Source organism: Doryrhamphus excisus, linkage group LG7 (genome assembly GCF_037039965.1).
Source record: "Doryrhamphus excisus strain RoL-2023G ecotype Guam linkage group LG7, RoL_Dexc_Guam_v1.1, whole genome shotgun sequence".
Classification (NCBI taxonomy): domain Eukaryota; kingdom Metazoa; phylum Chordata; class Actinopteri; order Syngnathiformes; family Syngnathidae; genus Doryrhamphus; species Doryrhamphus excisus.
In genome coordinates, this window is record NC_136363.1 from 14,949,915 (window position 1) to 14,964,934 (window position 15,020).

A 15,020-nucleotide genomic window follows, 5' to 3' on the forward strand; every position below is an offset into this window, starting at 1 on the left:
TACTGATCATTCGTATTTTAATTAAAAAATTGCACACATGGAACATAATTTCCGTTCAAAAGCAGATATTGAGAGCTATGCTTAAGTCTCTTCAACATTTTTTAAAATTCCCTGAATAAAAGGTTTCATTTAAAAAGTGCACTTTGTGTCCAGTTGTGTTGTCATTGACTAATATTTACATTTGATGATCTGAAATATTTGTGACAAAAAAAAACACTTCACACCCCTGTATATATAAAACTGAAAATCATGTGAGGCGTTACCTTCTATTTGTGGTCGAAGCCGACATCCTCCAAAAAGCTTTGGAAAAGTCTGTCAGCTGCTTTGCAATACCGTTTACCACTTCCTCGCCAACACCGTGGAAAGATTTAGCAGAATGTGCACCTATTCCAATACCTATTCTGTATTTCCTGTGCTTCCCAACTATGAACAATATAAGGAAGTCTGCCCCTCTGTGACATCACAAAGGCGCTTTTTGACCACGCCTTTTGAAACGGAGCGTTTTGAGCCATCCCAAACTTTTTTCAGTGCTCACTTCCAAATGCGCAAACCTCATTATCTGATACTTTGCCATCGTTTAACAACGGAATACAACATTCTAACAATATTTATAGGTCAGAAAAGTATAAAAGGTCCCCTTTAAGAAAATTATTTTTTTTTTATAACACTGAAATCATACAGAAAATACATTTCTAATACAGTTGAATGGACAAATACACACATTTATTTGACGTCATAATGAGTTTGGTTCTTTTTTCACCTCCCCGGTCTGTGTCACTTTCAATAAAAGATGGGTGTAGACTCCTTCCTAAAATATTAAGTGATGATGTCTTTTCCACATTGAAGAGGAGTACAGTACAATCAGTACAATCACTGCCTTCATCCGTTTGACAGCAGTCATGTGTGCTCGTCCCTGGTTACGCGTGACTCTTCTGTTGTTTCCAGAACCTCTTGACCTCACTGTGTCCGTGCGGCGTCACCACCATCACCCTGTGAGTCACGTCCTGCCACACCAGACACCCAAGTCCCTGCGCCAAAGCAACTCCATTAGAACCTTACAGTATTATCATACAAGTCAAATACTATGCCAACAGCAACAGTACAAGGTCTTTTACAAAATGTTTAGGAGTTGATTCCATCTCTAAGAAGTCAGAGGTTGACAGTTGGAAAGGGAAGTGTTGGAAGGGATCATGGAATCTTTTTTCTAAAGCTCTTCAAAGGCAAAGAAAACAATAATAATATTCATTGGAAAGAAAATCCTGCAGGACTGATGATAAGGTGCAGTTCATTCATTCATTCATTTTCTACTTGATAGTAACAATAATTGAGTTTGTAATGTCATGTCTAAAACCAACCTGAGCTCTGTCTCGAAGCACCTCAAAGTCTGCCTGGGAGAGGAACTGGTTGTAAAGCACTCCTACAAGACCAAGAGATCAAAAGTTGAAGTCTTGTGACTCAAACTGGAGAAAGCATGTGAGTGACTGGTCAATTAAGTCATTCACTAACAAAGAGGTATTGGCGCGAGAGGCACAGAGAGGTGATGATGCAACTCTACAATAGAGATCATGTTTGGTGCAGTTTGAAGCTAAAAAAAAAGAAATGATTTCACCTCCCTGGTTTCCTCGCTTTATTTGTTCACTTTAAAAACTCAAGAAAAAGGAAAAAAGGGGAAAATGTAAAAAATAAAATAAAAATAAATAAATTTAAAAAAATAAAAACTCAAGAAACAATGTGGTCCAATATTTTTTTCCATGACTGTAAAGGTACTCCACCAGGTTTTTGGCTTCATATGTTTAGAAGAAGGGCTGCATGGCGGGTGAGTGGTTAGTGTGCAGGCCACACAGCTAGGAGACCCGAGTTCAATTCCACCCTCGGCTATCTCTGTGTTGAGTTTGCATGTGTGGGTTTTCTCCGGGTACTCCGGTTTCCTCCCACATTCCAAAAAGGTTAATCGGCCACTCCAAATTGTCCATAGGTATGAATGTGAGTGTGAATGGTTGTTTGTCTATACGTGCCCTGGGATTGGCTGGCCACCAGTCCAGCTGGGATAGGCTCCAGCACGCCTGTGACCCTCGTGAGCAAAAGCGGTTGCGAATAAATGAATGTATCCTTTCACTGTTTTTGTTGAGAACTGATATTTTGCTGAAACTGACCCATGTTCTACCGCTGAAAAATACTTTTTTGTGGTTTCTTTTGGTATAGACCATGTCTATATAGCCTAAGAACACAATCATTCAAAATGGCCGATACCAAGAGGGACCATTTTTGAAAAATGGCCGGGTGAGTTAAGTGAGTGTGAAGTGAGTTCACTTTTTGGGGCAATTTTGCCCATTATCCACGATTTGAACACACCCACCCACAGAGCGAGGCGTGACGAAAGTATAAGACAGGCAAGCACGCTGATAGTCCTGAAGTGACTCTCCAGCCAATCATAATAGAATCATCTGCAACTGAACGGACTGAACGGGTATTTTAGGGGCGGTGACCTTGTTCATTCCGTTCACACAAAAGACCGACACACCACTACTGCTCACCCTCTGTGAATTGTAGTCTATCCCTCTCCAGCTCCCAAAGTCGGATCTGATCTGTGATGGTCGGAGGAAGTACGGGTGTCTGCAGGACAGGTGAAGACGCTCCCAAGTTGAGACCCGGACTGTTCAACACCATGGCTGCAGCTCATGCTTACCTGCGTCAGCATCACGGGGTGTGCTCGGGTTCTCAGGAAGTGGATGATCTGTAAAAATGGAAAGAACTCTTACAATGCATATGTGAAGTCTTGTTCATTTGGCACTCATCCGTAACCAAGTTCTAGACGCTCCCCTGGACCTCAACTTTCTCTCATATCATAGAAGCTGCATTATCATATTAGTTGGTAGTTATAATGTTAGGAGAATAATGTCATCATTAGAAGACGAGGACAGCTGAAATAGTCAACTTGCACATAGGTGCCTGTGTGCTAACCACTCGTCCGCCGTGCAGCCCAGCAGCACTTGGTAATGGTAATGGTAATGGTTTTATTTCATTTGAACATGCATCAGATTCCAATTGAGTGCATCCCATAATCAGTTCCCAGTTCCACATGTCCAAAAGGAGTAGGAAGAAGCAAAGCTTATTAAATCCTACCCCTCCATCTGGTACTTTTACAATCAATAACTCTTACATTTGTTCACTTCCTTCTTTCCATAATACAGTTTAAGGTTGTTGTTTTTAATAATGTACCTCGTACGGAAGTACTCGGTGATATGAGCATCCAATGCCATAATGGGTACCATAGTAAGTGTCAATATAGTGATATATATAGCACATCATGACTGGTTCAAGACTTATCACATTGAGAAATGTATCATGGATCCATGTGATCCGCATCAGTAGGAGCTGATTTCAAAAATATCAAAGTGATATCAGTTGCATCCTTTATTTTTCCATTATGTGTCATTCTCTGAAAAAATATTTTGGGCACCCCTGCTATATTTTAATGTGAGAACTCTGATTTCCAACTGATTTCGCCATCTCTACCACTTGGAGGAGGTTTGCCAAGCTGGATAAATCCACCAGATGGCGTCATGGCAGTAGATGATAATAGAAAACATTTGGACGAGTAAGTTGGGTACCTGTTGAGCGGTGATCCCGTTAGAGATGGCCTGTTGCACAGACTCTCGTGTGACCTGAGCCACGACCACATTGGGGAAGCGATACAACATTTCACTGAATAGAGCCACCAGAGCAATCTGAAGTTCTGAGTCTGGGAAGGACACACAGTCAGGGTCACAATCAAATAAGGATCACTTTTAGATGCAATATCGGATTCACTCTGGTGCGACATCAATTTGCTTAAGAAGCACATATATCCATGCTAACAATGCCTTCCTTCCAAAGCACAAATAGGAATGGCAAATGAGATGGGTTCTTCTCCCAAGAAAACTGCCTAATTATGAACATGATAAGCACAAAATGGCAGGTTTTCCCCACAAATGATGAAACAATGGGGATCAGTGTCGGTTGTAAAAGCAGGGTGTTCAGACCAACTTGTGTAGGCGTAGATGCGATAATTAGTTTCAACCACAATGAAGCCTGCATCTGCGGTGCCGGGAATGGAGCCACAGTTGGAGGAGGAGAGAGAAGAGGAGCTGCTCGTAACTCCTGCAGCCAGACTGATGGCCAGCCTGGTGGGATAGTACCGCCTCGACTTTCTCTGCAAAAACCACACAGAAAATAATAGGATATGTATGTAGCACCCCGTTAACAGTTGGAGTTACACGAGTAATGTCATGGACCAAAGGCCAAATCCATGAGTTGAAAAGGTTTCCTGTGGTCCTGAAACACTGGCTGAAGATAAATAAGCTATGCAAACGAGAAATGCATGGTTGGAAATAACCACACGGTGCACCACGAGGCATCGTCCAATTTAGTTGACGATACTCAAACACATTAAATCTAAACATTAGCCAAATAAAACTGTGACCAAGGTGAGTGGAGAGTAGAAACACGGTAACGCCCCAATCGCCATTACTGAGCAGTGGCATCCAAAGTCAAAGGGCCACGTTCGGCCAGGAGCTTGTTTCTAGTGGCTGTCTGCATATTTAAACATAAGATTAATAGCGATAACAGTAATCCCTTGTTTATCAGGCTTCACTGGTTTCAGACCTAAGCATAAGTGAATTTCCACAAAGTAGGATTCCTTACTTATAAATCAAATATGTTCCAAGATAGAGCATAGAAAACCTGTTTACATGGACATGAAGTAACATCTTTACTCGCTCATATTAGCCAATATAATAACAGTCCTATAGTCACTTTTACACTCCTATTATTTATTGTTTACAACACATTGGTCAACAATTATGCTTCAGGGACTCAAGATAGCAGCTAGCTAGCAAGGTAACGAGTTAGCCTCAAATTTATTTATTCTAAACATTAGAAGCCAAAAATGTACCACTTCCACATGAAATGGGAGAAAAACCTTTTTTTCCACTCTGTGATGTCACACATGCCATGGCTGACTTTGTAGTGTTAAGGTCATGTCATGTCTTGGTTAGGGTTTATGTTTTGTTTCATTGCTGCCGCCTAGTGACCAGAATACTACACATAGTACTCATACTACTCATACTGGAGAGGGAGTGAGAGATGACAATGTTTGCATTTTACTTAATGTAGCCATTTTAGAAAAGAAAATACCATAGCTAGAAAAAAAAACCACTTAAAAAATGGAATGAAAATGTTGAAAAAAGGAGTCAGCTTTGGGCATGCTTGATGCCGGTGTTTCCAGGAGGCCAGTGGGAATGGTGTTCCGGGTGGTGAAGGGCATCCGCTGTCTGGAAGTGATGTCCATAAAGGCGGCGGTCAGCTGATGAACAGCATATTTCACTTTGTTTGTTTGCCGACTCTGAACATTTTGTATCACTGCCATATCTTCTATTAGCATTTTAAAGCACTGCTTAGAACCTCAGTGCAAGATGTCAATTCCTGACATTTTTAAAACATGTATGCAGTCCTTGGGAGGGAAAATGTTTGGACACCCCGTCAAGTACCATCATCGACTAGTAAAATACACTACCTTGTGATCATCTCAATAAATTGGAGAAATTGGAGTTCAGTTGAGCCGAAGAGACCGATTAAAGGCTCAGGAAGTTATTTTGAATCTTTTGATTTGAGCATGACGCAGTGGAACAGCAAGTAAAGTCAACTTAAGTGATACGTACAAACAATAAGAGTTATTAAAAAAAGACCTTAGCGACATTTTGCACCATTCAAAGATGTTGCCTGTTTCATCCAACCAAATGCTTTGCTGTCGGAGAAGACACGCAGGCAAGGCGGATAGAAGCTGGAGCTGTTTTGCTGCGGCATCATTGAGCTTCTCCATGAGGACCATGATTTGGTTTCTCATCTCAGCAACTGCTACTGTAAGGGCGTGTTAGCAGATCTTTCCCGTCCCTCTCGGTGCCTACCTTCCTTTGGAAGACCAGCCCAAACTCCCGAAGGTGCTGCAGAAATGTGAGTAATGACTCGCTCATGCCCTCCACTGAGTAATCCTGAGGCCGAAAAAAACACACACCCACAATCAGAACACGGCGATATGCTGACAACATATATTTGTACACACAAAGCAAGACTAAAGGTCCACTGCTGCGTACTCACCCTGCCCAACGTAGAGAAGCTGAGTTGAAACAAGAATGACAATATCTCCACCAGGTCCATCCTTCTGGACTACAACAGAAAGTGAAACATCACACGTGGAAGTACGCTCGCCCTCAAACAGCCTGTTCATAGCGGCCCGTTTAGTAGCGCTGCCCTGCTCATGCTAACAGTTCATCTTTTTATTTATGGGAAAACCCGACCACCAAAATACAGAACCCCCTTGGCAATTGGCGCTTTGAATTTGGATGTTCCATATTTTTGGTCTAAATGAAGCATTTTAAGACTCGTTATGACTCATTTCCTCCGCCAGGGTTGGCCGTCACAGATTGTGTTCATTATTTTTATGGACAGAATTTGTGGTGCAGCCAGGGTGTCGGGATCCGGTCTGATGGCTGCAGGATCGGGTCTATGTTGCCCTGCTGGCTTCATCTGGTTGCCTGATCTTCAGCTCTCACTGGAGCAGGATGAGAATCAACACCTTCAAGCCCAAGTCCATGGTTCTCCCTCAGAAAAGGGTGACGTGCCATCTCCAGGTTGGTGACGAGGAGTTTGGGGTCTTGTTCACGAGTGAGGGACGGCTGGGATGTGAGATCAGCAAGCGGATCGGTGCGCTGTCCGCCGTGTGCGGACCCCGCATTGGTCAGTTGCGGTGAAGAGGGTGTGGAGCCGGAAAGCAAAGCGCTCAATTTACCGGTCAATCTCAGTTCCTACCCTGACCTACAGTCAAGAGCTTTGGTCACCCTTGGAGATGAGCACTGTCATCCAGGAAAAACTCCCAAGTGGAAGCGCTACTCCTCTGCATGAATGGGAGCCAGATGAGGTGGACTGGGAAGGACGCCTCCCGGACGCCTCCCTGGTGAGGTGTTCAGGCCTTGTCCGTCATCTTGCAATGTAGTCCAATCTTTGGAAAGGTGTTTGTGATAGCGCTACACACTGTAAGGATCCACTTTGATCAAAAGTTTCAAGATCGATTGCCTTGAACTTAAAAACTGCATCATGTGCATTTCTTCCTGATGTGAGCATGAAGTGCAAAACGGTAGCTCTGAAGCATACGAGATGTTGCCAAATGAGAACGTGGGTTGAAAGCGTGAAAAAAGCAGTGGCTTAAAGGCCTGAAATGATGGGAAATCCTTTTCCACAGACTGAGCCTATTTGTTCATGAATTGTGTAGATGAACAGTGAGGTGAGGTGCTAAAGCTTCCAACAGCAGCTAGCATACATGTGTGCGTCTTGGGCTGAACAAACACCATGGCACCCTCGGAAGATCTGCGCCAACTTCCTCTGTTCATTTTTTGTATAGCGATTATATACATATTGCATGTTTATGCTAATCAGAGTAAAATCAATATTCTCCAGTTGTAAAGGAAGAACACAGACAGAAAGGTACCTGAGCGGTCTTGAGGTACTGTAGTGTAAAATACCACAACTGAGAGGGCGTGTCCAGGAGGAGGAACTGGAAGCCTGCAGATGTGATGTAAGGTGCTTCCCCCGCCTCACTGAAAAACACAAACGGTAATCCCTCATTTATGGCACCTTGTTGCTTCCCATGATGACCATGATTTCCTGTGAAAACATATCTTGAATGTGGTAAATGGCTTATCTATAATCCAACTGCTAAAATATTCCATTTATAAATAAGAAATCCTAATTGGCAGAAATGGAAAGTAAGCTTTTCCCAATGACAGAATGCGCCTTGAACATGAAATGATTGACAGCACAGTGGCAGGTCCTGGAAGGGTGTGTGTGTGGGGGGGGGGGGGATTAACATACCTTTTCATGAGGCCAGCTTGAGTCAGCAGCTGAGCGAGATCCTGACTGATGGCAGCGGTGGGAGAACCCACCATAAAGTGCAGGATGACCTCCCAGCGTTCCATGGCATAGCGGTCCAGACTCTCGATGTCCCGAGCGTGGCGGTCAGGACCGAGGCTGCTGCCCTCATCGGCCCACGCTCGGCCCCCATACATTGCAAACAAAAGAACTGTGATGAACACCCCCCCTTTTTTCTTCTCCCTTGCATGCAAATTAGGTTGAATTACAGAGCGATGCTAATTGCCCCGTGAGACTGGTGCAGGAAATACTGCATTATGATATATTACTATTATTATTAGTATTATTATCATAGCAGTGCTAACTTTGACAATAATAAAGTTTAGCATCAATTTGTGGACAATGAACACGTCAAAACACAGCTCAATTCTTATTGACTCCAATTTTCCATTTAAAAAGTCAGATTTTTTTCATTGTACTTTTCTTACAATTCATTGATGCTCAAAGATATTCTAACATAGACCAAATCAACCCCTTGTAAGAAGTGCCCAATGTCATTCCCTGAAGCTGCGAACACCAAGATAGGTTGACTTGCACTTAACCCTCCTCTTGTGTTCGGGTCGGCATCGACCCGTTTTACATTTTAATGCATAAAAAGAATCCCATAACATTTGTTTATTGCATCAAGGCTTTTTGACTTTGTCATGAAACTCTATTTCAACAAAATAAAACCAAAAAAATCATTTTTACTACATTTTAAAATGGTCTGGTTGAAATTATGACCACTGTATTGTTAGGGTCGGTTTGGAGCCGGTTATAATAATATGACTTTAAAGCAATATTTTGAGCCAAAACTGAAATCATAAGTGTACAATTAGCCAACACAATGACAACCAGCTCCTCTTCTCATCATGGAAGCTTCAGGGGATTCTCATTTGGACCGCTTTTCCAGTATACCAGCAGAAAAACAAGGTTCAGACATGTGAGGTGAATTCACTCATTTGATTGGCAGATTTCACTTTTACAATTTGGATCATGGAAGGAATGGCAACAAGTACAGTGAACCAAGATCTGGACCACATTTTTGGTGACAAGGAGGGAGAGGACAGACCAGCATAGCCATTGAGACGAGCAGGAGGACAACGTGGAGTATGATCCAGAAGACACAGATGATGCGAGTCAGATGAAGAAGTTGCTGGTGTGAAAGCTGTTCCAAATCCCTCAGTAATAGCCAGGTAACAAAAGAACCTTCAATTATGAATATGATTCTTTTGAGGTTCTTTTGACCATTTTTGTAAATAGAAATGGAGGGGTATAGTGACAAAAAAGGCCTCCCTGCCCACACCAAAAGTATTAAAAGCAACATTTTTATGGATGAGGAAGCCTAAGAAGGTAACCAAGACATGAGAAGCAAATTTGATGGGAACTTATTGTTTTTAGTGTATTTTATAGCTGATTTAATATAATAACAGGTCAAAACCGACCCGTTAACATAAGAGATGATACCAGAAAGCTAACACAAGAGGAAGGTTAATGTGCGCTTCCAAAAATAGCAGTTCCATATTAGTGGATTATCGTTCATAGAAGCCATGCCATTGGCTCTCTGGCCGCCCTGTTCCCGTGTTCTACTTTACAAGAGCGTACAGGAGTGAGACGGCCATGTCAAAGAAAGAGAGGGAAAGAAGGGAAGCGGACGTACCCCCCCAGCAGCGCTATCCTCAGGTTGTCTTTGAAGACGGGGTTGAGGATATATCCCTGCAGACCACCCTGCAGCTGATGACTGTGCCAGAGGCGTAGTCCTGCCAGCACCGACACGCATTCATCATGATCCCTGTGGGGGGGGGGGGGGGGGGGGGCGGGACCACCAAACATTCAAACCATTAATGGACACTCTTGTTTCCATGACAATGACTGTCTTTTTCTGTCTTTTCCCCCTCGTTTTGGCTCTGCATTTCTTTCTCTTTTCCGCTGTGTTGCTGCGTGCCATCGCCTGTCCATTGTTGTGTATGTGATGAAGATACTTTATTGGATCATATCCACTTGGGAAAAAAACGACTGGATCTTCTACATGAATCCATGATTGCAATTTGCTTATGGTTGTTTCAATTCAAACATTACTGTATTTCATGTTTTCCTTTTTATTGTATATTATTGTTGTATTTATTTGTGTATATTAACTGGATATGCCGTTTATGTCTAATTGTAACAGAGTTAAAAATGCACTTTATTACTTTGTCTAAATGTGTGAATTTACTGTCATTTAGTAATTGTTATGTGCATTTGATCTCGGTGAGTTATTTGTTTTTTCTTATCCTATTTTCTCAATTTTATTGCTTTCCTCGTATTATGCCTTATTTCATCCTGCCACTTCTGTTCAACTTCCGTAGTTGCCCTCAGCTCCGATAGTACTTCCTCTCTTTGCCACACAACATGCTTGGCATCGATGAGGGGGGCAGAAGTGGTCAGAAAGACAACTTTTGTTTCATTCTTTTGTCCTTTTGGTCTTTTGGTCTGGTTGGACCACCTACTTGACTTCCTCACCTCTTTCTTTTCCTCTGACTTGAAATAAAGCCAACTTGTGTATTTTCAATCCTTAATGTTATTGTTATCTTGTCGTTCTAACAACCCCCCCCCCCTCCCAAACTAGGGTCAATCACTACAAGACTCTGCCAACAGACGTACTGTATCATGAAATATCTTTTAATGCATTTGGTTGTATATCACTTTTCATTTACAGTACTCACAAGGTTGTTGTCATTTATTCCATCATTATTTTAGTTTCCGGTAAGCATATCGTAATGACACCGGAGGTTATTATACATATAGTTCCTGTATATATATATATATATATATATATATATATATATATATATATTTCCTATATATACATATAGGAAAACTAATTTAAAAAATATTGGGTTACTCACTTGTGGCTCTCTTTTTTCACCCACAAAGCCACAGCTGCCTGCGGGAGAGGCTGATCCAGGAACAGCATTCGCATCACATAATTTTTAGCCAGAGATGGAAGCTCCCTGTGGAAGGTGAAGATATCATATTATCAAATATAGTCCATTAATTAATTATTAATTGTGTCCTGGAGTAAAACAACTTTTACCTGTAGACAGCCAGACATGTTGCGGGATGATTATAAAGTCGGTCCAAAATCTCCGGACCCAGCTCTCTGAGGTATTCATGCAAATTCTTGCACTGTAGCTGGACTCTTAGCTTCATTTTCTACGGGAATAAGGAACGGTCATTGGACCTCATATTAAGTTGAAAAGCTCCATACTATAGCATAACTAAACGGCACATAAAGACGGCATAGTTATCCTTGTATATTTCTGCATGGACATGCTAGCCATGTTACCTTTCTTTGTGGTTGGTTGGCGTCCTTCTTCTCTGACAACACGGGCTGCTATACAACTGGAAGAATGCCGTACTGCCATCTAGTGGATGTTTTTAACATAAGAAATGCCTTTATTCTCCATCAGTGGGGAAATGTGCCATTTTTGACTATTGTCATAAGATTACACATTTTTACAACTATTATACTTTCTCTTTGTAAATTTCCATCTAGGAATTATGACTTTATTGCTATAGTTTGACTTTATTCTTGTAATATAACTTTTTATGCAACAGAATCTGTAATAGTTATCCTAATCAAATGTTATTTTTTTTTCATATTACATTTCTCCGTGAGATTACTGTTTCCCTCTTAATATTTTGACTATGTAAAATGTAAATGTATTTCTGTGTAATGTAAAATAAGGCAAAATTATTTTTGATCACTTTTTTTAATTTGATTTTTTGTGGGTCAATTTAAACATCGCAAATGACCCTCGGGCCGCACATTGGACACCCCTGCATTAGTGACGATATAATGATGTAGTAGTATTCTAGTGTTCTCACGGCCTACAGCTATTTTTTTATTGGCTCATTACACGTTCTAAAAATATGATTAATATTTATTAAGTCAGGGTTGGGCAAAGGTTATAAAGTAAAATATGAGAAAAAATGTACGAGTAGAAATTAGAAATATTTGTTAAAATAAAATCCAAGAATAAAAATAAAGCAAAAAAATTCATAATTACATTTCTATATGACCCCTGGTGAAAAATGTATGGAGACCCCTGATCTAAACAGCAGTATAAATATTATATTGCCATCTTTTGTAAAACGTATAATAATGATATGAGCAAAACTTGGTTTTGGAATATTTTAATTTGAAAAAGATGAAAGAAAAAGTGAAATGATGTGACTGGCCCAACTTGCATCATTGGAGAGCACTGCAATCTTCTCAGGAGTCCTCCTTCTCTTGGTACCTGAAACCACACAATCCCAATCATTAGCAGAGTCCCGGGTTGCCGAGGTTGGCGTGTGGCTATTACCTGCAGTGTGTACACGTGAAGAAGACGGTCTGGCCTTCATCTGCAGACCTCATCTGCCTGGTGTGGTAAATCATGCCTTCTTTGTTGCAGCGAGAGCATCGTCTGTCGATCTACAGCGGTGGGGAATCATCAACAACCCAGTGAGGACAAGTGGAGATCTTTTCGTCTCATAATTTGGCACTTTATTGCTAGTTGTTCATATGCTTGCTTTTTTCCCCCCTAACAGTTCTTGGTGTTAGCCGTTACAATAACGATGTCGCTGTAGTTTGGTTTATAGACAGGTTGGTGATGCAAATAGAACGTTGTTATGTTTTTTGGAGGTGCAAAATGGCAGTTTTCCTTTAAAGTCGTGTCAAATCTTGCAGGGTTTTTTCACTGTGCCTGTGTTATGTGGCAATGCTGGTTTTGCTGTGGTAATGATGGCAATTTCTTTTGAATTCGTTTTCATTTTGGTGAATGTATTATTTTATTTGTATTGTTGTAAGTATTTATTTATATCACTATTGTGTTTAACATGTCACTAAATTCCATTACAATACAATACAAGGCATCATTCATGGACTAAATTTGTACCAGTTTGGCCAACATTTAAGCCCTGGAACCATTTCAAACTGACAGATTTGGCACTGGTTTTGGATATTATGTCAACGATACAAAACTGTACTCCTAAATTCCTTATTTTGTGCATTTTTTCTGTGACAAAAGCAAACAACAAAACAAATGCACACAAAAACAGAACCAAACTCAGAATAGGCAGAGCTGAGAGTGAGAGTGAGAGGAGAGCGCCGGCTCCCACTCCATGCGAATCGGCTCTTCTGATTCACTAAAACCCTTTTGCACATGACACTTGACCAAAACAAAAATCCAGAATAATGCATCCAGCAGGAAATGTCATCTTACCACAGGCCCCTTCATTTCAGAGTCCTCACTGCTCTCCAGAAGCACAGAAGACCTGTCCGCTTGATTGAAGACCACCGTAGAGTGAATTTCTCGACCTGAAAATGCTAAACAAATATAAAAAAATATATTTTTTTTTAAAACAGCAGTTCAGGCTGTTGCAATACTCAATGAATTGCACGGTAAATAAAAACAGACACAATCATTTTTCCAGCCGTGATAGGTTGACATGTGCATGCGTGTTTATTTTTCTCCTCTCTCTACTGATCAGGCCTAAATGAGTAGATTGCAGTGTATTGTTGTGCAAGGTAACATAGGAAGGAAAAAGATGCTTGCAATGCCAAATGCCTGCCACAAATGAGCAAGGTGAGCCTGCAAACATAACTCTATGCGGTCGGTTCTCCCGCTTGTCATATGTGTCCAACAGTGTTGACTGTTTTCTCGGAGCTGTGGTCTTGTCATTTTTTCTAATGCTGCTTCAACGGGAAACAAGTTTTGCACTCAGCTGCAACTTTGGCATACATCACTTCTAATCCTTGCTACTTTGTTAGCATGTTAGCATCCTCTGTTGTTGTGATTACATACTAGGCTCCGTGGACAAGCTGCAGTCCATATAATCTGATCCATTTTTTAAAGCAGATATCAGAATGATATCCAATATCAATATTGGATTCAGACACACACCCCTGCCATCAACACTGCAGGGTCAAAAACAAATGCAAAAGAAAAATCATGCTAACAAAAAAAACCACACAAATCCCAACACAACTCCATGGGAATAGGCAGTTAACGTCTGCCTAACTGGTGTTTGTTGCCATAAAATTGCAGCATTTGAATGGAAGGAATTCCCCAGGGCATAAATAAAGTATCTATCTGTCACTGAATTGTTTTAGATGCTTGTCTGTATATTTGGAATTGTTCTTTTGCATATGTGTATGACTACTTACTGTGTAAGCGATTACAGATTTGTTGACATTTTCCACATGCATTTTAATAATTTTGCTATTGTTTTGGGGTTTGACTCATTTCTGTGTTGAAAGTGAGCTTGGAACATGGTAAACAACATACCTGATACAGGACTGGAGAAAGAACAGCGGGGACAGCAGACTGTGTCTTGCATTCCCGGGAGAGGGAGAACATTCCCACACTCCGGGCAGAAGTTGGGATCGCCGTCAAAATAAGACATTTCTGCAACGGAGATAACCTGTCCGTTCAAGTAACCTTCCCTCTGGAGGCTAAACGTTTGTTTACATCATGTTCACATACTAGTCAAAATGATCAGCAACGGAGACTTAATAGGTAATATCAATCATAGCGTGTTGAAAATGTAGTGGACCAATTGTTAGCTAAAACAGCCAACTTTGGGAGGGCTTGAGGGCAACACGTGAAGAGAAATACTGCATTTGAAAAGAATAAACACATCATTAAAAAGAAGGATAATAGAATACTACAACAAATTATATACATACACACCTTCGACAAACAAACGTCGGGTTTTTAACTTCAAAGCCTCCACTTTACTGTCGTCCCTCTCACAGCGAGTTGATGCGTCGCACAGATATGACGTCACCGTAAAACGCTTCAGCGCTGTTTGTTTTTATTTAAAATGTAGAAATATATTTAATTTAGATTTTTAATTAACTTTACAGTCAATAACAATAATATACTCGCACATGTAAAAGATGAAAATATTAAAAAAACGACGACAAACAAACGTCGGGTTTTAACTTCAAACCCTCCACTTCACTGCCGTCCCTCTCACTGCGAGTTGATGCGTCGCACAAATGTGACGTCATCGTCAGCGCTGTTTGTTTTTATTTAAAATGTAGAAAT

General features: G+C 41.1%; 2 protein-coding genes and 1 long non-coding RNA gene across 4 annotated transcripts; 1 reads left to right on the plus strand and 2 right to left on the minus strand.

Annotated features, from left to right (window-relative positions):
• Nucleotides 1-42: 42 nt before the first annotated feature.
• Nucleotides 43-11,352, minus strand: gtf2h4 (general transcription factor IIH, polypeptide 4). 2 transcript variants are annotated; one of them, XM_078792224.1, is made up of 14 exons: nt 11,270-11,352; nt 11,018-11,136; nt 10,830-10,934; nt 9,601-9,733; nt 7,906-8,090; nt 7,523-7,631; nt 6,136-6,204; nt 5,946-6,029; nt 4,027-4,192; nt 3,612-3,742; nt 2,687-2,734; nt 2,535-2,613; nt 1,356-1,417; nt 43-1,028 (listed from the first exon to the last, which is right to left on the minus strand). In XM_078792224.1, exons 2-14 carry the CDS (start codon nt 11,131-11,133, stop codon nt 918-920), a joined length of 1,398 nt encoding a protein of 465 aa, XP_078648350.1. In that variant the 5' UTR covers nt 11,134-11,136; nt 11,270-11,352; the 3' UTR covers nt 43-917. The 2 variants fall into 2 exon arrangements, with proteins under 2 accessions (XP_078648350.1, XP_078648349.1); XM_078792223.1 differs by having other exon boundaries at nt 11,018-11,288.
• Nucleotides 10,679-13,133, plus strand: LOC131101845 (uncharacterized). The gene is made up of 3 exons (XR_009119327.2): nt 10,679-10,712; nt 10,858-10,943; nt 12,381-13,133. It is a non-coding gene; the product is annotated as an uncharacterized LOC131101845 (long non-coding RNA).
• polr1h (RNA polymerase I subunit H) lies at nt 12,105-14,830 on the minus strand. Its single transcript, XM_058047225.2, has 5 exons — nt 14,661-14,830; nt 14,256-14,375; nt 13,191-13,294; nt 12,291-12,400; nt 12,105-12,224 (listed from the first exon to the last, which is right to left on the minus strand). Exons 2-5 carry the CDS (start codon nt 14,371-14,373, stop codon nt 12,200-12,202), a joined length of 357 nt encoding a protein of 118 aa, XP_057903208.2. The 5' UTR covers nt 14,374-14,375; nt 14,661-14,830; the 3' UTR covers nt 12,105-12,199.
• Nucleotides 14,831-15,020: the final 190 nt, after the last annotated feature.

Excerpts from the sequence above, each read along its gene's own strand:
- gtf2h4 (XM_078792224.1), bottom strand. The coding sequence starts at position 11,133 with ATGAAGCTAAGAGTCCAGCTACAGTGCAAGAATTTGCATGAATACCTC. Across the intron at positions 9,734-10,829 it reads GTGAAAAAAGAGAGCCACAA|GGATCATGATGAATGCGTGT; the intron begins GTGAGTAACCCA and ends CCCCCCCCACAG. Across the intron at positions 8,091-9,600 it reads GGATAGCGCTGCTGGGGGGG|GGCCGAGCGTGGGCCGATGA; the intron begins TACGTCCGCTTC and ends GCAATGTATGGG.
- polr1h (XM_058047225.2), bottom strand. The coding sequence starts at position 14,373 with ATGTCTTATTTTGACGGCGATCCCAACTTCTGCCCGGAGTGTGGGAAT. Across the intron at positions 13,295-14,255 it reads TTTCTCCAGTCCTGTATCAG|CATTTTCAGGTCGAGAAATT; the intron begins GTATGTTGTTTA and ends ATATTTGTTTAG. Across the intron at positions 12,401-13,190 it reads CTGAAATGAAGGGGCCTGTG|ATCGACAGACGATGCTCTCG; the intron begins GTAAGATGACAT and ends CCACCGCTGTAG.